Source organism: Eublepharis macularius, chromosome 2, assembly GCF_028583425.1.
Source record: "Eublepharis macularius isolate TG4126 chromosome 2, MPM_Emac_v1.0, whole genome shotgun sequence".
Classification (NCBI taxonomy): domain Eukaryota; kingdom Metazoa; phylum Chordata; class Lepidosauria; order Squamata; family Eublepharidae; genus Eublepharis; species Eublepharis macularius.
Window position 1 is genome coordinate 122,978,024 of NC_072791.1, and position 24,369 is coordinate 123,002,392.

Consider the following 24,369-nt stretch of genomic DNA (forward strand, 5'->3'; position numbering starts at 1 on the left):
TTTTAATTTGTTCTTTCTATCCACGAGGCAGACTAGCACAATCTGCTACTGAGCAAAAACATCCGTGCCTTCCTTCTTTCTAAATGGCTCCAAAATCATGAACCAAAACAAACTTAAGATCTAGAACATATGCTCTCCTTTTAGTTAGCTTTTCACAGCCCACTGTGAATCAGAATCTTCAGGCAGTGTTGTCGGTAAACGCATTCCCATCATATGTCCCTCTCAGCTGGACTAGTTACTTTTTACTATCACACAGTCCAGGAAGTATCCGCATGATTGAAAAAGTTAATTTCTGCCCCTATTACCATGCAACCAACAGTACAGGGACATTACAAAATTAAGTCAAATCATGTACTTTCTGCATTTCATGGTCCTTTAACATGACTATTTACAACTTTTCCCCATCAATAACCTCACGATGGCCAAGTGAGGACCTACCTCATCACATCTAATGAAGTGGATTCTTTGCTTTTCAAATACCGTTGGAAGATATGTGGGTGGGGAGACTCATCAGGATGGGAGGGGTGGTGTCTATGGAATGGTCTAGCCTTCTTGGAATTCCCCAGTGTAAATATTAATTAATTCATTCATTCATAAATATTCATATATTCATTTATTTACAAAAAATTTGTATCACCTCTCTAGGAATCTACCCAAGGTGACTTACAAAATATAAGCAAGACATTGATTAAAATCCAGCATTAAAAACTCAGTGTAAAAATATAGACCATACAAATAGACCATTGATAGCTTGTTTCCAGACAAAACGAATGTTAAAAGATCTACCCTTTAAAAGTCTGGGTGAACAGAAATGTTTTTGCATGGTATTCAAACAAAGTATCATAGTTGCCAGGCAAAACTTAAGGGGAAAAACATTCCAAAAGCAAGATGCCACTACTGAAAAAGCCCTGTCTCAGGTTGTCACCTGCCTCACCTCTGAGCACTGGGGTAGAGAGAGCAGGGTTTGAGAGGCAGATCTTAACTGGACACTATGGGAGGAGGTGCTCCTTCTAGTACTCTGGCATCAAGCCATTTGGGGCCTTAAAGTTAAGAACCAACACTCTGAATTGTTTGCAGAAGCAAATAGGTAGGCAGTGCAGATGGCAGAATAAATCTAGGAACACAGGATCAGCTGTAATCAGGAAGAGCATGGTCCCAATTTGCTATAGTACCACTTCAGATTTTGGGAAGGGAGAGGCAAGTGGGGAAGCAACATTCTTAGCAAGATTTAATGTTCTGCTTATGGATATGTTCAAGTATGTATTTCAGAATATTTCTTGTGGTTACTTTTGAATATCTCATAATAAATATGGTAACAGTGTCAATGCTGGTCAGATTCTTTTTTCTTTCTACATAAAATAAATAGGAAAATCTAATGTACATAATAGTAGTTAACAGGGCTTTTTTCTGGGAAAAGAGGTGGTGGAACTCAGTGGGTTGCCCTCAGAGAAAATGGTCACATGGCTGGTGGCCCCGCCCCCTGATCTCCAGACAGAGGGGAGTTTAGATAGCCCTCCGCGCTGCCAAGCGGCACGGAGGGCAATCTAAACTCCCCTCTGTCTGGAGATCAGGGGGCGGGGCCACCAGCCATGTGACCATTTTCAAGAGGTTCCCGAACTCTGTTCCCCTGCGTTCCCCCTGAAAAAAAGCCCTGGTAGTTAATATGAAGAACCAGGATACTCCATGAGGTCTAAAATCTGAAGAGAGGAAGGGGAAAAGACACCATCCTTGCCTCCATAATACGTGCTCTACAGGTTTGCAGATTGGGGGGGGGGGTCCATGCAGGTTGTGCCCCCATGAATTGGTCTTGTTTGGCTTCAGTATTCTACATTCATGAAGAGAAATGACTGACTAGCAGTTTTGATGCTGAACAGCAAATGTATTGCCATCATAAATCCTCGTAATCCCAGTGGTTATTTTTCATATGTAGGCTAAAGGAACTCGTGCAATTCTACAAGCCTGAAGATGAGAAGATTTTATTGTCGCACAATATGAAAGTGATTGGACATATAGAACATCTAGCTCTTACAATAGGGACTATTCTTGTGGATTGTTCTGCAGTGGTTACAGGTGAGTGACATGTGGGCAACTGAGAAGTCTACTGTTGTTAATTTTGACTTGTTAAGAACATGGCTGAAGTTGTTTGATTGTCTTAAGACAGAATCTCTATGATGTGGAAATCTGTTTCTCATAGGCTATAGGCAGATTTTTCCCAAGAGTTAAAGGTTGTTTTTGAAGGGAGGGGGGTGGTCATTGTTTATGGTGTATTTGCTTATCTCACATTCATTGTTGTTAAATAGGTTTCATTGTCATTTGTATAGTTTCAAAAACTTGTAAAACATATGTGCCTAGAGATGACAAAAGAAGTATGTATGCACAGCAGGCTCTCAGATCACTTCCAGCTATTTGAAATGTCTGTCTCCCAGCATGTTGACCCAGAATGGAATGGGCCATACTTTGGTTCTAGAGCATTTGCTTTGCTTGCAGGAGGTTAGTCCACAGTATCTCTAGTTAAAGGGTCTCAGGCAACAGGGAAGAGGAAGTATTCTGTTGTCACCGCTAATCAAACATGCTGTACAATTTTTTTGAACAATGCAAAGCTCCTCAAAACCTCTTTATCAGAGCTGAAAGTAGAATGTATATATATCTCAAATCAGGATCCCTCTTTCAAACTTCCTTTAATTCTGTCTTCAGCACCTAGAGACACAGGGTGGGTTTCTGCAAAAAGAATTCTTTTTGTTGCTAATTGTAATTGCAAGCATATATACTTTTATATATTTGAAGTTAGGCTTCTGCCTTTTAAGAATGATTTTTTGAGACTTACCAAGAAGCAGGAATTATATTAAACTATGTGTTCCCAGAACTTAATTTGAGCATGCAGGTTTACTTACAAATCAAGTGTAAGTACCAGACAGAATCCTCAAGTAAGTGCAATTAGGCCATATGATTCTGGGATACACGGTGAGATTTCAAAGCTGTGTAGGCCAAAACTTCCAAGCAGTATTAATACCTCTCATTTTATATACAGGTCTGTATGAGTCTAACATTGTCTTATTAAGGTCTCTGCTGAGGTCATTAAATTCATGTCACAGCAGCAACGGTTTCAGATCATGAGCCTCCTGGGGAATCAATATGATGAGATTCATCTTTATACTCAACACAGCAGCCATTCCAGATGCTGGCTATTGTTAAGCAACACATAAAGACGGGGCAATCTACACAGTGGCTGGATTATTAAGAAATGGCAAGTTAAAGGGAGAAGATGTTCCACTCTGGATTCTTTCTTCTAACTTCTTTGGATGCAACTAGAGGAAGCTGAAAGGGTCCCATTGCAGATTTCAGAGGCCTGACTTTTCATAGCTATCATTCTAATCTTGCATATGTTGAAGGCAAAATTTTCCTTTCTGAATCTGAGTATCTTTTTTCCCTCAGAAGACAATGAGAAAAACTTCTCTCTGGGGTTACAGACACTGAAATCTTTGAAGGTAAATCTCCCCTTTCTCCTACGCTGGTGGTAGTGTTTTTCCTGTTACTGAGGAGATGACAATTTCCTCTATTTTTTTTCATTTATGTTCACTCTCTTTCTAGTGTGTGATAAATATGGAGAAGCATCACCTGGTCCTGGGAAAGTCAGACAGGGAAGAAATCTCATTTGTTGGTAATGTCTCTTCACACGAAGAGAAGTGAGTGTTAAATTTTAAAGCTGTGTTGAATTTAGGAACACTCCATGCAACCAAATTGGTATGGTAAATGATTAGTAGATCTTGGCTATGACTAGCATTGGCACATGATGTAGAGTTTTGGGACTGTTCACCACTTGTTTAGCTATGCAAGCTATTAGAGGGGGGGCCTCTGGTAGGAGTCATGGCTCTGTGGCAGAAGTCCCGCTTTGCATACAAAAGATCCCAGCTTCAGTCATTAGCATCTCTAGATAAAGAATCTCAGGGCCAAAGTAGGATCTGACCTGGGGACACCACCACCATTTTAAAGCCTAACGGGGAAATTTAAAAATGCTGTCCTGATTGGCCGTGCCCCCCCACACAGCTGTTTTGGCACTTGAAAAGGCACTGGGGGGAGGGGAGAGCACATTATCTTACCACATTGTGGGCTAGTCAGGATCAGGCTGTCACAGCATTTTTAAATTGCCTCGTTAGGCTTTAAAATTATGGTGGTGTCCCTGGGTTGGACCCAGAGATGCTGTCATGTCTATTTTGACCCTCAGGTAGCAGGTGATGGGAATGATCTTTCTCTGCCTGAAACATTGGAGATCTGTTTCCCTTCAGAATAGATAACACCATGTTAAGTGGATCAATGCTCTGACTTGCAAGCAGCTTCATATGTTGATAAGTAACTACCCCAAAAGTAACCTACCCAAAAGCTGCTTCCATTAGGTCACAAGCAGCAGCAGCAAGAGTTGAAAGTGTGTGGGAGCAATCATATGACTGTGCATAATGTTGGATGTTAATGATGTGTGTGACTCCAGAAAGCAAGACTCATTCCACAGCTGCTCATAGACATGGTTGATCCTCCCCATGTTCTTGCATCCTTTTTGTGAATATGATAAACGAAGTTTCCATTTCCTGTTACATTCTGAACTGATAAACTCATCTGACACAATCCACAGATGAAATAAGTCATATAAATTGGTCATTCATGTGTTCTTAATAGCCTTGTGTATGAATCTGGCTACATACAGGTCTGATCTAGTGTATTAAAAAAAACCTTTCACATTGGGATACTTATTTTTAGGGAGTGCTTGGCACACATTCCAACATTAACAGGGATGTTTCCAAGTGGAGGAAAAATTAGACAATGATTTATATTTATGGGACTCCAACTGTATCCCTTTCTGGAAAGTGTTTTTGAGAAAAGACAGTGATGATATTGTGAAGAGATGCACCCAATGACATAGCCTGTTTGCATAAAAGTTGATGCTACCATCAGGGTTAGGCCTGATGGTGCCCTGCCTGTCTTTTCCTTTCCTCTGTTAACATTGTGATCTGCCATTAGCAAAAGGAGAATTTAATCCACAGCTTGAAAAAAACTGTGAGGTGCCATACTTGCTAAACAGTTATTTCCTAGGGCACATCCTCATGGTAGCCACCTGCGCTCCTGGTTCAGTTCTGTAGCACACAGCTGGAAGCCTGGGAAGTGTCCCTGGAAAAGGCAGGTACCTTTTTCCTCCAGGATCCCTTGTACTGGCCATGATGCCTACACAGGCACTTGCAATTCTCCCTATCAGCAGAGTGGGCAGGCTGGGGAGCAGCATAGGTTGCAGCCCTTGCACCATGGCATGTGCGGGTTGGATACATTGCATGAACATATCCAGTCCCCCAAAAGAGTAGTGTGCAGACATGCCTTTGCTATGACCTTGAGAGACTGATGCTGTGCAAATCAAGGAAAACAAGACAAGAGGAAGAACTCTGTTGAGAGAACTGTTTTTAATCTTCTCCTTTCAGTACTTCTGAGGCTTGAAGAGAATGCGACATGAGCATCAGAAAGAGAAGACCGAATGATTGGTTGTGTATGATGGAAGAGCAGTAGGTGACTCTTATAACTCCTCCTGCTGACTTCAGCTAGATTGTAGCTCAATGAAAGAAGAAGCATTAGGGAAGAGCTTCAGACATTCCCTTCCCACAATAAGGATCTGGACAACAGGCTTGTAAATGCAGATCTTAAAAAATAGTGTCCTTTATGGCCTTTCCAAGTATGGAATTATATTTGTTTTTCCATTGCAATTTGTTTTAGTATGAATGGATTAGTTAAATTTATAAATTGCTATTTGAGACAAGGGGGGAAAAGGACAATTTTGTAACTTCCTCTTTGGGATTAACAGTATTGGCTCTGATAATCAGATTGTTAGGAAAGTATTTTTCAATAAGTAACAATTTATAGATGCTAATTGAAGGTTGCTGGGTTTAAAGCAGTTGCAGAAAGACCTGTTCAAGTTGAAATAGCTCCAAGCAAACATGTAGTCCAACCCTCTCTTTAGTTAGAGACAAATATTGCTTCTTTCAGAGAGTTAGTGGTACAACAGAGCAATTATTACTTGTGGTTTATACATTCGTTTTACTATTGTTGCTGTTTATGGGTTTTGCAGGGTTTTTAAAAAAATAAGAAAAACAAAACAAAAACATTCATAACATTCATTTCAGGAAAGAAAAGACTTGCACCAAATCATCATTATTCCCATACTGAAGAAGTGTAATCCAGTTTTCAACAAATTTCTCCTCTTGTTATTATCTACTTCTTATTCTGATATAATTACTTTTGCATTTGTTTTGTTTTTAAAAAGTTGTCTGATAAAGGTAGGTTATCAACTTTCCATTTTACTGCAGTATAAATTCTTACAGCATGCAACAGATTTGACGAAGTCAATGTCATGTTCCATTTGGGTTTGACAAATAATTTAAAAACTAGAGCAGTGTATCTCTTGGTAATTCTCATTTTAACACTCTTTAACAAGTGTCATGATGTTTTCCCAGTCTGGCTGGACCTTCTCAAATATGTATGGAATCATCTGGTTCTTTATCATATTTCCAAAAATATTAAGAATTACTAGTTTAATACTAAGAATTAATACTAAGAATTACTAGTTTAATCATTAGTTTTTGTGGAGTCAAGTACCACCCATGCATCATATCAGTTTTTCCCCTGGTGCAAGCTGGAGAACGGAAAATTGTTCTTGATTCCCTTCCACACTGCAGCTCCATTCTATTCAGGGCCTAGGCTTTTCAAGCCCTTGGCTTTTCAGGGGTCAAAAGGAGCCTTTGCTTACTCTTGTGCCACGGGAAAAGCTGATAAGACCCAACCCAAAATATTCACTTCCACATGTCTTATACTTAAACCTTTCTCCCATTTAACCATGAGTGAATGAGCCACCAAGGATTCAACTTCCCAATCTCTTTATGTAATATAGTAACAGTTCCGTTCACATCTATTTGTAACTTAAGCTTCTCTAAGTTTGAATTGCATCCTACTTATTCAAGATTCAAAATTAAGAAAATGATGAGAGGCATAGCATCCCAATGTCCAAATATGAATATCAAAGGGTATAGATTTTAAATATATTTTCAGTTCTTGAAATATTTTTCAACTTTAGACCTGTTATTTCTTCATTATAAACTACTATATTAACACATTGAGAGAGAAAAAGATTGGATCTCAATTTTGATCTATTCTATATCCAACTTCTCATACTTGCATAGTTAATTAGATTTCCTAATTTTTCTGCAACCATTTTAAAGCATCACAAGAGAATATTAATATCTCCTTGTTCCAATGCTAACATTTTAGAGCCTGCAGTACTACCCATTATCTAACCACTGCTAATGTCACTGTATCCTAGTATGCTTTAAATTTACAAAACCCAGACCCCTCTGTTGCTTTTCATTGTGATAGTGTTTTTATTAGTCCATGAAAGTCTAAATTGATCATTTTGATGTATGTATTTAAAATATGTACAATCTCCACTCATCAGTCCAGTTTCCAAAGGGACTGATTCTTTAATACGGGTAAGATTTTTGTAATGCTTCAGAACCCTGCAGAATCTGTTTCAGCACATATTTTGTTATCTCTCTGTTATATGTCATTCTTTTATAAAATTTTAATAAAAATAGGCAAAGGAAATGAGTGTATATGATTCATATACACCATGAGTGCTTCTGGATACCACCTTTAACTCTCTTAAAAATTGTTTGCCTCCAGCCAGAGTTCCTTTGGGTTTATTCTTCCTAATGGCATGACTGTTGGAGATTTCCAAGAAGGATAATTATTATACAGTTTTACCCATTGGTAATGTTGTTCTTCTTTGGCAATTGAAATTCACCACCAGGCATAAAATAATATAATCACATCTATTCAGGCAAATATTTCATCATTCTAGACCTTGGATGTTGAGCACAGAAAAAAAGACAATCATTTTCTTCCTGCTCATAGAGCAGCAGCCTTGCTTAGTGATTCTTTTGGCAAACAAGAATCTGTCATGTGTCAAGGTTAACAACACAGTATGCGACATTGTACTCTCTGGCTCTCTTCTGGGCCATTTCCTTGTCTTTGCAACTCTACCCAGACAGTGATCTCTCCAGCGAATGTTCCTTAAGCCTTTTACTACCAGGAACTGTCCTTCCTAAATTGCCAGGTTCTGGGTAGTACTTTTGGAGCACCTATTTGGTTGGCTGCATTCACCTCCAAATATGGCTTTTTGTGAGTTCAATCATAAAGCATACATTTTGCTTTTCTCTGAATGTATCCGTAAGTATCCTAGTTGGCATTTGACTCACCTTGACGGCACCACTGCAGAGCTGCTCAATATGGTTTGAATGCTGTGGGTGCCAGCAGTGACTTGAGCTGCAAGTTACAGTGTCCTAAAGTAAACACAAACAGCATCACTATGTACTGGAATCTGAATAGATCTGCTTGCCCTGTATTTACAACATGGCAAAATGGTTGTGTGAGTTGGCCCATAATAGTACACATGTCCACGTACATGAAGACAGCAAACATTATATACTGAACAATGTCTTAGACACACACACACTTTCTGAGAACATGCTGTTGTATTCTGAAAACATTTCTAATAAGATGGTTCTTTCCACTCCATCCAGAGTATTCTCCTTGAACTTCTGTCCAGCTCAAAATATTGCGCCAATCCCCAGTAACTGGGATAATTAACCATGTACTATTTTGCTATATAGTTGGCATCACTGATGTGCAGGGGCAGTCTGAACCAATGGGCAATGGAGTAGCTGCCAAGGCCTCACACTGGGGAGGGGCAACCACCCACAACCCCCTGATGGAAGAAGGGAGGCAGTCAGCACCACCACCATCACCAGCAGCAGCAACTACTGCTGCTCACACCCACCCAACCTGGGGCTGTCAGGCAGCTTGGCTTCTGGTGGGGACAGCAGTGGCTCCCACCTACCCCACATGGGGTGAGGGCACCCCTTGCTTGGACCCTCGTGGCAGTTGGGGGCCTCGGTGGGGTTTGGCAGTAATTCTGGGTCCCATCCTGGATTTTTGCCCAGGGCCCCAGAATCACTAAGATTGCCCCTGCTGATGTGCTTCTGATTACACATATTTAACTGCTTTGCCAGAAAGGGGATTTTGTAGTCTTGGGTATGTCTGAGTTGGTGGCTGCTGAGTTTTTGTTATACCAACAAGATATAATAAAATTTTTAGGCACTGCATGACTTAAAGACGGATCTAGTAGAATTAGTAATAAATATGAACCTAAATCCTGAAGAGCCACCATTAAACTCATTGGAGGGAAGTCCTGATATTGGGTTCCAGGAATGCAGAACCAAAGTCTTTGGAATAGCACTGATTTGATCTGATTTATCTATTCAAAAAATGAACATGTGCTATAGCTACAGCTCATCTAGTAGTACCAAATTAGTATCTGTATTTTAATAATTTTTTTGCAATCAATTTGATAACATCCACTTTTGGCATTGGCAGTGTTCACATATTTAACATATAAGTGTTTGGAAATATTTTCTCTTTCTGTGTCTCATTATCCACTTGAGTATTTACAGTATGTATATATTATTATTATTATTTTAAAAAGCTCTTGTGTTTGCAAGGTGGCCTGCACTGTGTGTAAACTTGCCAACAAGTAGTAGAAACATAGAATATATTTGTCTAAGTAAATATGCCACTATATTTGTCTAAGTAAATATGCCACTTGTGTGGTATTTGGCTAATTTATTATTTGAGTATTTATTCCTGTGATGACTATGAAAATAAAGTATAAATAATGATAAATTTCTGTCAGAGTACTGATTTTTTATTTTATCTGCTCCACTGATGTGTTTTTATAGCATGCTGATCCTAAACAAATTTACACTTAGAGAGTGCTGAGTGTACTAAGAAGCAAATATGGAACTCCTATGCATTAGGGTGGCTCTGACTGCTTACATGAAGCTCTACATACACAGAGCTCTCTCGCTATTCTCTGTAAGAGATTATATTCTGCATTCTATATTCTGAACAGAGTCTATATGCACGTAGGCTTTGTATATGTTTATTACAGGTTTCCTGACTGTATGGAAGAGCCTTACTGTATGTAAATTTTACGTATGAAGACTGTATTCAGAAAGTGGAAAGTATGTAGAAGATCAGGGCTAGTGGACACAATCCCATTCTTTCCCTCATGTGTGTTCAAGGTACTCACATATAATGTCTACACAGTTGTTTGATACTAGAGATGGACACAATCTGCATTACGATAAAAAAAACCCCATGATAATGGCGTTCGCACAATCGGGACCTGGTGGATTGTTGTCTTCCACGGCAAACGATCTAGCGGTCGTGAGGGGGCTGGACCAGGGCTGGACAGGATGATCGTGATAAGATTGGGAATCTAGACATTCAGGTGCCAACAATCTATTCCCCTGGCAACGGAGGCAGGAGAATGCCTGAGCTCTGTTTGAAACTTGATAATATTTCCCCTAGTGAGGAAAAGCAAACAGTTGTGAGTGAAAAGGTGGCTTCCTGAGAAAAATATAAGCAAAGTTATTGGGAGAGGAAGGGGTTAAGACTTAAGAGAGAGAGAGAAACCCCTGGCTTTGAGCGCGGCTATCAGCAGAAGCTGTTTTGCGCTCCTCTACTGAGTTCATTCAGTGCGTTGAAAGAGAAGAGATCTCTCCTCCTGACTGAGTTCATTCAGTGCGTTTTGGAAGACTGGCTGCTTGCTTTTAAAATCGGGTGGGGATGATTCTATCCCTGCTTTTTTTAAAAAGCTGGCTGAAACTTGTTGACAGGGTGTCTCTCTGTCTCTCTATTTGGAGAGGCATGGATGGGTTAAAAACTCCCCCCCTCTGCTCTAAGTGCGTGTGTGCGTGCGTGCGTGCATGTGTGTGTGTGAGAGAGAAAATGTCCCTTCCCTGAGGGGAGGCGACTCGTTGCCGGGTTAAAAACTCCCCCCCCCTCTGCTCTAAGTGTGTGTGTGTGTGTGTGTGTGTGAAAACTGTCCCCTCCCTGAGGGGAGGCGGCTCGTCGCCGGGTTAAAAACTCCCCCCCTCTGCTCTAAGTGTGTGGGGGGGGGGCGCCCCTCTGCTTTGGCCTCCCCAATCCCAGATCCCAGATCGGAAACGGGACTTGATTGGAGTGAATCGGAGATCTGGGGTCATCACCAGTGCAGATCTACGATTAGCTTGATCGGTATTTTTTTTTTGGATCATGTCCATGTCTATTTGATACTCTGAACAAACTACAAGAGAGTTTTGGTAATGTCATAACAGTTAAAACTGGTAAGAAGCCCATATTTATTCATCTAAAATAAATGCTGGCACTCTAGAGCCTGCTTGAGATCACATAACAATAAAAATACTAACAAGTAAATAAAAACAAGTCAAGCCAATAAAAGGTAAAGGTAAAGTTACCTTTACCTAACAAGTAAATAAAAACAAATCAAGCCAGTAAAAACAGGTCAATAAAAACTTGCCAGTGCATAGAAAAGCATAACAGACCAGTCTAATATGATATTGAAAAAACAGACCTTAGACTCTGAGTAGGCCATAAAACAGTTTAAATGATGGGCTCCTTTAGTTTAAAGCCTGGGTAAAGGGAAATGTGTTGGCATGATGCATAAAGCCTGGTGCATAGGTGCCAGCTGAACCTCAAGCCTGGCAACCAAAGGCAGGGTTGGGGGCAGGCACATGGTGGGGTTGTTATTGCGATGACATCACTTCTGGGAGGGGAACCCTCCATCACTTCCAGGTTTTCCCCAGAAGTGATATTGTCATCACACCCGTGATACTGCCTTAATTTTTTCCCCTTGCTTCCACTTGGAACGGCAACAAGAGCTCAGGGGAGCAGATCCCCCCCCACCACTGGGGGCTTGGCAGCCCAAGGGCACAGCATTCTAAAGGCAAGGCGACAGCACCAAAAAAAAGCTTTGTCTCTGGTTGCCTCTCATTTCATCTCCACAAGCAGGAGCACAAGGCTTGAGAAAAGGATTTTAACTGCTGGGCTGGACAATACGGGAGGAGGTGCTCCTTCAGCTCCCTGGCTCCAAGCGGCTTAGGGCCTTAAGGTGAGAACCAGAACTTATAATTATGTCCAGAAACAGTTGGGCAGCCAATGCAATTCTTTCAGCACAGGGGTGATACAATCTCTACATCCACCTCACAGCAGTACCCTGCTGCCACGTTCTGGACCAGCTGAAGTTTCTGAAGAGTTTTCGATAGAAGTTGGTAGTGCTGAACTTTGCAGCATTGACTGTTGCTGAGCCACACGGGGTACAACTGGACAAAATGCTGGAGATCAATGGCTGGATTTTCCATCTTTTAAAACTTGTCTGCATAGCAGTTGCACAGATTCCTGACTTGGATCAGGGCCATGGTACTAGGAAAGGATTTTTTAAACCATTCTTCCCTTGTTCCCTTTTCCAAATTTATATTGGCCTTCTGACTACTTGATTTCCTTCTGAGATCGATAGGAAATAGGCAAAGAGTAGTAAATCATAGCTTTTAGAAAATGGTATGCCAGCACAGGGAGAGGCCCTCTTGACTGACCCATCAACCAAAGAAGCTTGGTTGGTGGGTACACATGTTAGGGCCTTTTCAGAGGCAGCCCCATAACTATGGAACAATCTTTATTTAACCTCATAACATGTTCATATTTGTTTAGATTTCCTACAGCCCATCATATCCTGGGACTGGATACTGATAAATAAAATGGCTAATGGCTTGGATTTTGTGGGATGCTTGATGAGGGATGATGGTTCAAGGAATTTAGTCACCCCAAGCAAGTTACATCCATCCCCCTCTCCGCTGGTGCTGCTGCCACTCAGCAGAAGTACTAGTCTGCGAAGGGATGCCAATAATCTCCTGTGCCATTGATGGCCAGGTCCAAGCTGAGCCCGTGCAGAGCACTGTTGCCCTCCTTGTTGTGCTACCCCAAGCAGTCACTTTGGCTGGAGAATCTGCCTTGATCTTACAGCATACACAACTGTAAAGAAAGTGGCTACCCTGCCTCTCCTCCACCTCTCTCCCATGATACATTCAGTAATGTAAAATGTGACATCATGGTGTTGTGAATTTAAACTCCTCTCTCTACCTGTTTCTACAGCAGCCACACACTGGCCATATCATGCCACCGTCAATCTCTGGGGTCCTCTTCCTTCACTGATGAACCCAGGAGATCTAGGCTTAAAGCAGAGAGCAGAGCAAGTGATGAGCCAGCTCAAACAAGTAGCAAAGAGATGTGCTACAAGTAGAAGACAAAATACTGCAGCTACTATATTTGTTAAGACCTAAAAATGAACTCGATGCTGCCCAAAGACCAAAGCAACACAGTTCTGCATCCAGGTTTATAATCAAAACAATGCAAACAAAAATGGCAACAATAAACAGGATCAGAGCCAGCATGACTCAGAGGAAAGTTTTTCTCATCAGTGTGTTTGGGGTGCATAAGGAGCTTTCTTGTAAGTCACATTGCCTCTGATCCTGTTAATTGTTAATAAGAAGACGAACTCCACTACATCAGATGGATTGAGGGTCCATGTAATGCAGTCTTGTGTTTTCAGCAGTGGATAGCCAGATGTGGCCAGGCTTACTTTTACATGGAGACAATTCTCTGTAGCCCTCATTACTGCTGCAAATGCAGAAGCATTAGCGTGTCTGACAGGATATTTGCAATCAGGGCACAAAGACTATAGCCAGACTCAGCATCTGGTACTGAGTTCCTCTTTACAGATTATGGAGCACACAGGTTGGGCCTGGGCCCCCTCCCTCTATCAGATGTAACACAATTACATGTGAGGTATGGGTTCTTTTTGATTTCTGTGCCTGGTTAGGTTCAGAACCATAGTGGATGTGGAGAAGGGGCTTCAGCCTACCCCTGTTCCATTTTTCCTATCCTGAAACAGTTCTAGAGGTTGCCCTAACTCTGATGCTGAAACTGCAAAGAGAATACTGAATGGCCAGTCTCATTTGAAGTGTGGCAAACCCCTTTCGCCTTACAGCCAGCCTGTCTTCAGAGTTTGCCATAAACTCATGCGAGTCACCTCTGTAGCCTGACCCACTCCCTTTTGTGAACTTGAATGATGAAGGGAGAAAAAAGCACCAGGACTTGAGCAGCAAGTTGATGATCTCCCTTGAAGTTTTACCATGCTCCCCTCCCTGGTTCATTATCTGCAGTCTGGGCATCATGTTAATGGTTTTGAACTGGGGCTTGCAGGCCTCCTTTGCAAACACTAATTACACTGATAGAAGCTTTTGGAAAAGTGATTGCTCTACAGACCTTACCTTCAAACTGATTTTCTGGGTATGAAATTGCCCACTCACTCATTAGATGTGGGCATTGACAGAAGCTCAGTGGGGCAAATGGAAGATTATTTGAAATGCAATGCATAAGTAAAATTTGGTTTTTATCTAAGATTAGTAGGTGTGTGTATTATGTATTTATTTAATATTATATGATATGGTTCCCCAAATTAATGCCTGTCAAGCAGATTATGTTTTGGTTTCTATTCCAAGCAGTTTGCATGCAGACTCTCAGCAGGCTGACCCCTCCATGGGATGCTTTGCAAACTTCTCTCTTACCTACTTTGTTACTTCCCTGGGAAACGTCTTTCTTTATTTGTGTTCCTGCTGGAACACAGCAAGGGCTGCTTGTCTCATATTTCCTGTCAACAGCTAACATGCTACCTTATTATTTTAAGATTAATCATGATGAAAACAGAATGCTTATCTCTATGTTATTTTGCCTTCCCTTCCCACTCCATGCAATAAGTGTATCATACACTGTTGCACTGGCCTTTCATCAACATGAAAAGTCTGCAGGTCATTATAGAGTCTGAGCTTTCCAGCCCAGGGAGACCCACTTTTTCATGAAGCTCTTTGACAATGTTTCCCCCTTGGCTTCCTTGCATGAAATTATCAGTTGTTCTCAACTTTGGCTCTGTTGTAGAGGTTTCTTTGCTGTATTTCCTGCAGGGCACAAGTTGAACAAAACTCAGCTTGAGGCTCTTGGATTCCAAGACTGATGAATAGACCAGATGGCAGAGGCATGGAACAACACTTTAGAACCAAAGGGAACACAAGTCTACCATAGGTTTTTTGGCCACAGCTTCTTCTTTTTTTTTTAAGGCCCAGTTGCCCAACCTTTCAGACAAGTGTCTAGTCAACTCAAGTACAAGGTGTCAGGAAGCTGGTGACAGGTCCACGGCCCTTGACCAAGAAGCATGGCACACTCATCATTTGTTTCTATGTGCGTCTCAGATTGGTAACCAACTCTTTTTCTACCTCACATATTTCCATATAATCTGTAGGAAATGATTTAGATGCATCTTTTCTCACATACTATTTGACATTGTTATTTCTGTTTATTCTCTCTGTGTTTGCCCAGCCTATGGTTCCTCTTGTCTCTCAGTATTTCATTTCTAAACATAGAGATTCTTGATCTCCTGCCTGCCAGGATGACTTTCCCCTTAAGTAGGTGGGGACAGGCTGAGGTAAGCAGAGTACTCTGTACATGCTCAAAGGCACCTCACATTTTCAAGAACTCCCCCAGCTACAGAAAACAGATTGCAGAGCTGAGTCTTGGGGAACCCTGGTATAAACCAAATCCTGCTGTTTGTTTAATATCAGATAAGGCAAAAAAAACCCCATAGCTTTTAAACTTTGTTTTCACAGAGGTGCTCGGTCGACCTTAGCTTTTTAGTTACTGGAAGCAACCTTTATGTTTCCCAGGCCTCAGCCTACATTCTTTACAATATGCATAAGATGGCTCTTCCTGGGCAGTGGCGGAAGAAACAGAACTTTTAAGATGGTGCATATGAGCAACTGCTTACTATGATGACCACATATGTGTACAATCAATGTGTTCTATCACCACTCCAATATAAGCATACAGCTATAGAGACAGGGTGATGTTGTTGCATCTAAGCTGACAATGCATATGAATGCTCATTGTACTTGAGTTTCCTAACAACCAGTTGCTAGAACACACATATGAAACATGAATGTCTAGGAAGCTGCTACTTAAAATCAAATTTCAACCCCCAAGCTAAGGGTTGCCAACTTTCCAGCAGGTTCTTAGAACTGTGTCTTTAATTGCCACTTGATGCCCAGACATTATCTTTATGGTGTAAAAAGTTTTACTTAGGGATTTCTGTAAATCAGGCTACTATGAAAAAGAGCAGGCCAGGACATTTCTGTGGCCGGCTGACAACTTTACCCCACTGTTGTCACAGCTGTTGTAGACAGCTTTACTCGGTGCTATTTCGGTAAAAAAAAACAAGAAATGCTATATATAAGGTTGTGCTGATTTCTACCAATTCCCCCCTCTGGACTTGGGAGTAGACATGGGCACAAACAGCATTACGAATGCAAAACACAAACAAACAACCCATTCATCTGTTCGCAAACTAGCCGTTCATGAGGCGCCATTGTAAACAAACAAGTGGTCGTTGCAAGTCTGGTTTGTTGCGTTCGTCCGCTATTCGTGAAGCCAGACAGTCAGGCACCTTCAATCAATTCTCTTGGCAATGGAGGCAAGGACTGCCTGAACTCTGTCTGCACTCATTCTGTCACCCAACTTAGCTTGATGGGCAGGTCTTCCTTCCAAGTGTGGCGCTCCAAATTGGTTACAATTGGTTACATGGGACTAGAGACCAGAGGAGAGGGAGGGGGGAGGGATGGTGTTATGTAGGCATGGGCACTACAATCTCATCCCTGCAAACCCTGTTAGGCAGTTCTGACTGTCAACCACAGACCTCCTGCTTTTCTCTATGAGACCTCAGGTTATAAAAGGGCACTGTGCTCCCAGTTCTGGGAGTGCGGGGCTAGGGCTGTAGACCCTTCCCTCTGGTTCCAGGGCTGCTACCAAGCCTTGGGGCCAAGCTCGGTGGGCACCTCAGCTGAGGGCTCACACTGATTATTATTATTATTATCAGTCCCTGATATCGACAGGTTTCTGAGAGTGCTGGGCTCGAGCTCTACCCACTCCATCTGGTTCCAGGGCTGCTGCCAGGCCCTGGGGCCAAGCTCAGTGGGCACCTCAGCTGAGGGCTCACAGTGTTCTCTCCTTTTGTTTCTCCTTAATACTTGTTTGCTGGCACAATGAGGCTTTGGCCCGGGGCCAAGGGTGGTCATGGGGGGAAGTGCAAAGATTGTCCCGGTTGGCCCGCGGGAAGCAGTACTGGGCAGGGCTCTGGGGCAGCAGAGACTTCTGCTCCCCAAAAATCACCTGTGGGGGCTGTGGAGGAGGCTGGAGAGCTCTTGCCACCAGGGGAAGAGGAACTCTTTAAACTGTTGGAGGAGGAGGAGGAGGAGGAGGAGGAGGAGGAGGGATCCATGGAGGATGGTTGGGGTTTGACGAAACATCCACCCCATCCCCATCCCAAACTCCCATTGCTGTCCCTGCCTGCAGTCCACCCCTCGCTCCATCTTCCGTTGCCAGCTCCATGGCGCAGCCAGTAACCCCTCGTCCTCCCTCCCCTGGAACAGTTAGTGGGCCAAGGTTCAAACTCTCTGTATGGAGGCACTTTCAGGCCCTTCCGAATGACCCCCGTGTGGTGCAGTGCCGTGTATGTGATGGCCTGGTGCGCAGGGGCGACCCGAAGCACCTGTCACCGACGGTCCTGACTAGGCACCTGAAGACGTGCCACCTGAGCCTGTGGTCTCCGTCCTCAGCCAGCGAAGCATCCAGAGGGGGAGACAGAGGGCTACCAGTTCATCTGAGCCGGGATCAGTGGGAGGGTCACTGGAACCCATGCCAAGCAAGAAGCCTTGCCCCGAGGGCGCTGCTGGTGGGAGCGGAATGGTCAGGCAGGCCACCCTTGGGGAGGTTGTTCCCTTGTGGTCGGGGATACTGCCGTTGAAAAGGGTGAGGTCAAGGGCTCAGGAGGTGGGCATTTGTGTCATGGCAGAGACGATTGCCCTGCAAGGATTCTCCCTATCCATCCTGGAGGGTGTGGCCTTCCAAAGGCTGCTTCAGCACTTTGCCCCATGGTTCTCTATGCCATCACGGTGCACCATTGGGCATTGAGTCCTGCCTGCTCTCTACCAGTCTGTGCGAGACATGGTGCTCAGGGAGCTGTCGGCTGCCAAAGGCCGTACAGTACACTTCACGGCTGACCTCTGGAGTGGCTGCCATTACAGCTACCTTGCCATCACCATCCACTGGTGGCAACCAGAGGACCTCTGCCACCCCAAGCCTAGAACTGGCACCCAGGAAAAGGTGCCATTCTTGACACTGGGCTACAGGGTAGTTCTTCTCCAGGCCTGGGGGATGGACAATGTCCATACTGGGAAGAACATCGCCCCCACCGTGAAGGCGACACTGAGGAAGTGGACGGCCGGGGGGGGGAAGGGTTTGTCCGTGGCTTCTTCATGGTGACGGACACAGGAAGCAACATGTTGGCAGCCCTGAAAGAGGCTGGGTTTTTTGATCATGGGTTTTTTAATCAATTTCATGGGTAATTAAACCTTCATCAAGGACAATTCTAATTATATTCTGCACTTGTACAAGCAGATTCAAAGGAATGGGTTTATAGTCTGTTTGATTGCTCAATTGCCTTTCCACCTCCTGGGTATAGTGTTGAACATCTTGGATCACTACACCTCCCCCCTTATCCGCAGCTTGTGTTAGCAGAGAGGATAGTGTTACTGGAACTTGTATCCTTGTGAGTAAGAGGGAATTAGCAGCAAGGAGGAGGCTGTGCAAGAGGGGTAACAAAGCAGGATATTCCACTAATTTTTACAGGGTCCTCTCCCCAAGGGGACTAACAAAATGGGGTGTTCTTCAAATAAACTAAAATTTTTATTAAAAGGGGAACACACACACAAGAAGATTCCTAGGGAAAGCAGTGGTGAAATTGGAATGGTTTTGAGGGTTTGGGGGTTATAATTACCTATCCAGGAAACGGGGGTAGTCCACGGAGAAAGAGGGCTTCAAACGTCCTTCATCTTCGGCCAGGGAGGAGGGCTCAGAGAGAGACTCTGAGGGCACTACGCTTGGGTCCCAATAAGCATGTACAATTTGAATGGGGCAAAGCCCAGGTTCTTTAGTGCAAATCACGTCCTGAGGCTGGGGAGCCCCCTCAGCTGTTATGACAAAGTCCTTAAAGGTCACCTCCTGGGAATGAGAAAGGTTTGGGTACCTGATTGTTGTTACCGAGGTGTGACAAAGAAATCAGATTGGATGCTCTTGGTGTTTCACAAAGAAATGGTTGCTAATTAATATCCCCAGAGCTTGGCTAATGAATTTAGATCCTTGATTAGATGTTCCCAGGAAGGAGTTACAAACTTATCAGAGCTGATTGATAGCCCTCAATCATAGGATAGAATTCAAATCACAGAAAAGAGGGGAGATTGGAATGTTTGGGTGGTGGCTCACGAGTACCCTTATCATCAAGATTGCATATTCTGCAGCTTGGAGGGACAGGAGCCAATCATGCCCAAACCTTGGCATTTACATTCACATTCCATTCATGACTCACTCTCCTGGGCGGGACTTGGCAACGCTTTGCTCAGCTGGTTGGTACTCTAATGTGAATTAAGGCACATCAGATTCAAGGGGCTTGTGATTTTTATATCTCAAACAGCTCCTAAAATGGTAGAAGCCAGGGTTGACTGCTCACAATTGAGTTTCTCTAACTTCTGTTTCCAATTATGTAATCTGTTTGATCCTGTATTGGTCACCCGATTTTGATTTCTTCTTCCTCAGCATCAGTAGTTGCCCCTCTGGATGGAGAGGTGTAAAGTTCTATTACACTATACAAACACACCATCTGGATATGATCAGTTACTCCAACTAGCTATATAAAATGACAAAAAGGACTTCTTGAGAGAGACAGAGGCTTGGGGGGGGGGGAATAAAGACCTGATTTTTTAAAAAATTCAAAATTATCATAAACTCTAAGCACCTGTGTCACCTTGCAGCTCATCTTTCTACCAGTTCTTTGTGTCTCTTTCAAAACAGGCTTCTTTGCTATAACTTATATTCTTTTCAAGTCTTATACTAAGAAGCAGGCTTTGTAGGAGACAGAGTCTGAAGTACTATTTTAGACTGGCTAACTGGGCAAGTGCCACTTTTATTTAGGAACCTGTATTAACCTAAAGTTTCATCTCCTGCTCTGTGGGAGATATACCACACTGTTGGGGGTGGAATTAAAACATTATTATACTTGATATTGATAGCATTTATTGTATATAGCCAAAGGCCATTACAATCAAATCAAAAAGAACATAAAACACAAATCATAAATAATTTAATTAAAATAACCAGACTTGGTTCCTACCAGAAGGTTGTGTCTGGTCTCTGCTAGAGATGGGCACGAACCACAAAAAACCCAAACCATGAGGTTTGTGGGTTTTCATGAACCATGAACTGGCACAAACTGGGGCAAGTTTACGAATCAATTTGTGGTTTGTGGGTTTAAATGCTCCTTTCTGGCCACTTAGCAGTGGCAGGAAAAGGAGCATGTGACAGTTTAAAGGCCCCTTTCCTGTCTTGCAAGTGGCAAGTCCCTTTAAACTATCAGTGGCAAGTAGCAAGTCCCTTTAAACTATCAGCTGGCAGGCAGCAGGGGTGATCCCCCCTGCCGCCTGCCCAGCTGATGGTTTAGAGGGACCTGCCACTTGCAAGCTGCAGGGCCCTTTAAACTGCCCAAATCCCAGCCCCAGCCCCACACTTACCTTGCCCTGCAGACCCGCACCATCCTCCCCCTCTCCCCATGAGGGGCAGGAAGGCCATTTTTGGCCTCTTCTACCACTGCGTGGGCCCTTGCAAGCCCCAGGAAAAGTTTATATGGCCATTTTTCTGGGGAATGGCCATTTAAACTGCCCCTTTATGACCCAAACGAACCAATAGACCAGTTTGTGGAAACGAGCTTCCATGAACCACTGGTTTGCGAACCACAAACCAACCTTGTTCGTGTGGTTTTTTGGATTGTAATTTGATTCGTGCCCATCTCTAGTCTCTGTTACAAATACTTATTACAAGCTAGACCCAGACTACAACGTATGGCAAAGAAGGTAAAACAATTCCTCTTTTTCCTCTATCAGATAATGCATTGATGGGGGGAGAAGCAAAATCTATTGCAGCAGCCACCACTACTGAAAAAATTATCTTGTAGGCCCCTAAGGATATCTTGCAGTACCACACTGGCACAGTCTAATCTTCGTTGTTCCAGTGGACAGCATCTGAAGAAAAGAGGAACTGAGAAAGAAATATATGCAAAGCAAGAAGAGTATCAATTGGAGTTTTCTAGTCTTTAATACTCAGTAAAACGGCTACTTGTTTAGGCCCTGCCTGAAAGCTGTCCACCAACTAGCTAGGGAGTGTGCGCTCCCCCTACAGGAAAAGAAAGAAAATTACAGATCGCTCCTCCTCCTCCTCTGTCTTTCTCACTGACTTATGGTGGATTACATAACATGAAAAGCAATTTAATCACACAGCAAAGACCTGTAATAAACAGTACACTAAGACTAGGACTAGGATTACAGATTACAAAAGGATCTGTTGAGGCTTGGCGAGTGGGCGTCAACGTGGCAAATGAGGTTCAACGTGACCAAGTGCAAAATAATGCACGTTGGAGCCAAAAATTCCAAATATAAATAAACAATGATGGGGTCCAAAGTGGCGGAGACTGACCAAGAGAGAGATCTTGGAGTCGTGGTAGGTAACTCACTGAAAATGTCGATACAGTGTGCGACAGCAATAAAAAAGACCAACGCTATGCTGGGGATTATTAGGAAGGGAATTGAAAACAAATCAGCTAGTATCATAATGCCCCTGTATAAATCAATAGTACGGCCTCATTTGGAATACTATGTACAATTCTGGTCACTACACCTCAAAAAAGATATTATAGCACTGGAAAAAGTGCAGAAAGGGGCAACTAGAATGATTAAAGGGATGGAACACTTCCCCTATGAAGAAAGGTTAAAGCGTTTGGGGCTCTTTAGCTTGGAGAAACGACGACTGAGGGGTGACATGATAGAGGTTTACAAGATTATGCATGGGATAGAGAAGATAGAGAAAGAAGTATTTTTCTCCCTTTCTCACAATACAAGAACTCATGGGCACTCAATGAAATTGCTGAGCAGTCGGGTTAGAATGGATAAAAGGAAGTACTTCTTCACCCAAAGAGTGATTAACACATGGAATTCACTGCCACAGGAAGTGGTGGCAGCTTCAAGCATAGACAGCTTCAAGAGGGGATTGGATAAACATATGGAGCAGAAGTCCATCAGTGGCTATTAGCCACAAGGTACAGATGGAACTCTCTGTCTAGGGCAGTGATGCTCTGTATTCTTGGTGTTTGGGGGGGCAATCAGTGGGAGGGCTTCTAGTGTCCCTTCCCCACTGGCAGACCTTCTGATGACACCTGGTTTTTTGACCACTGTGTGACACAGAGTGTTGGACTGGATGGGCCATTGGCCTGATCCAACATGGCTTCTCTTATGTGTGTCCGGGGTCTGAGCCCCAGCCCCCAGACTTGACAAGAGGGAACAGCAGGTCAACCGGGCTGACGGGCAAACAGAGGGGGCAACCAGCAGACAGCAGGTCAACCGGTCAGCCAGTGGACAGCAGGTCAACTGGTCAGCCAGCAGGCAGTAGGTCAACCGGCCTGACTGGTAAGCAGAGGGGGCAGCCGGGGGACAGCAGATCAACCACTCTCACGGGCAAACAAAGCCAGAACCTGCCTGTGCCAGGGGGAAAGGGCAAAGGACCAGGGCCTCAGACGGCAGGGGGAGGCAGAGGGAGGCCAGCTAGTCCCACTCCCCTGGGGAAGGAAAGGGGGCTAAGCAAGGCAGAAGGGAGCAAGGGCAGAGGGAGTGGGGGCCCAGCAGTCACCCACCCAAAGCCCTTATCTGAGGAGGAGAAGCAGCAGCCCCAACAGCCCAAAGCCACGCCCCAGCTAGAAAATAGTAGCCTGGCCCAGGAGTTGCCAAAAGCCAAGCCACTCCAGGTGGGGCTATTGGAGGCACTCTGCAGGAAGCCCTGGGCAACCAGCCAAGGAGCCGCAGCTGGACCCACCTTCAGCCATCAGCTCAGCCAGGGAGGCCAGGCTGCTAGTGAGGGGACTGCAGCTGGGCATGCCTTCAGCAATCAGCCAAGGCAGGGAGGCTGGGCAGCCAGAGAACAAGGCACAGCTGGCGCTGGTCAGTGGAGCCAGATCAGCTACCCCAGCTGCAACTGCTTGGTGCAACCCAAGACCAGGCTGGGAGAGGGGTGGGACAGTAGAAGGAAGCCCTATAAAAGCTGGCTGGGAAGAGCCCTGAGGTGGTGGGTTTGAGGAGGAGTGATGGAGCGGAGTTGGAGTGGAGGGAAGCCAAGCCAAGGAAAAGGCAAGAAGGAGAGTGGAGGCTTGAAGGAGAGTACTGGGAAGAAGAGATGGTGGAAGATGCAGGGGGTAAGCAGGCCAGGTTGAGCAGGCCAGCGAGTGGATTGAGAGGGAGTCAGGGTGAGGTATACCGCCCCTCCTTCCACAGAGCAGGGTCCTGCAGCATCCCTGGTGCCCCTGTGACGTCAGGAGCAGACCGCCCAGCGCCACGCCCAGTGGCAGCTGCGGCAAGCCCTGACAATGTTCTCATGTTCTTAATTTGAAAAACAATTCAAACAAAAACTGGTCTAAGTCATGACACGTCATAATGGAGAAAGGAGTTTACAAAGGTAGAGGGAAATGCAATACAAGCAGGAGATACTTCTGGTAATTATTGCTGCGGACTACGATCTTATTCCATTATAATGTGGCACTCTCCTGAGCTGTTCCATTCTATTACAATTCTAATCTCCTTTATAAAATGACCTTCTGAACATTGCCATTTTGAACATTCTGTAGAATTTTCAGATAGTGTACTCCTATTCTTGTTATAAAAATGCCCCTTTAACATTTTTGTTTAAATAAAGGAAAAAGTGGGTGGATTACTAATGTCTGTAGACCATGGCACATGGTGGGAAGATGGATGTATTTGTTCTAAGCCAGGAACCTTGGAGCAGATATGTTGATTGCTTCAAGGCTAATTCAGTGACTAACAATGAAAACAAGAGCTCTGCCTTACTGAATGTCTATGGGCTCATCCTGGATCTGCTGGCTCCACAGGACCTCGATAGAGTATCCTATGCTGAAATTTTAGACTCATTGGCCAGTCACTATAAAGTCTTTTGTAATTGCACAAACAATTTAAATTTAAGTCCTGTGTCAGAGCCCAAGAGGAAAACATATTGTGGCAACACACAAACATTGCATCCAGTTGTTCATTTGGATCTGCGCTGGAGGACTGTCTAGCAGTTCAACCCTCTAGCCACCGTCCCAGGTGCTGCTCACAGCCACCAAGACCCCTAGCAGCCCTCCAGGAGGATTGAAACCCCTTGTTTATTTTGAGACTTCATAGTCTCTGGGTTCGTTAC

General features: G+C 43.9%; 1 protein-coding gene across 1 annotated transcript in view; it reads left to right on the top strand.

The window, feature by feature from the left end:
- NRIP3 (nuclear receptor interacting protein 3) overlaps nucleotides 1-24,369 on the top strand; it is a 63,501-nt gene that overhangs the window by 28,699 nt on the left and 10,433 nt on the right. The window contains exons 4-7 of the mRNA XM_054969989.1: nucleotides 1,931-2,070; nucleotides 3,433-3,485; nucleotides 3,589-3,683; nucleotides 5,083-5,170. Of these exons, the coding sequence (XP_054825964.1) occupies nucleotides 1,931-2,070; nucleotides 3,433-3,485; nucleotides 3,589-3,683; nucleotides 5,083-5,170 (376 nt within the window). The remainder of the gene's footprint in view (nucleotides 1-1,930; nucleotides 2,071-3,432; nucleotides 3,486-3,588; nucleotides 3,684-5,082; nucleotides 5,171-24,369) is intronic.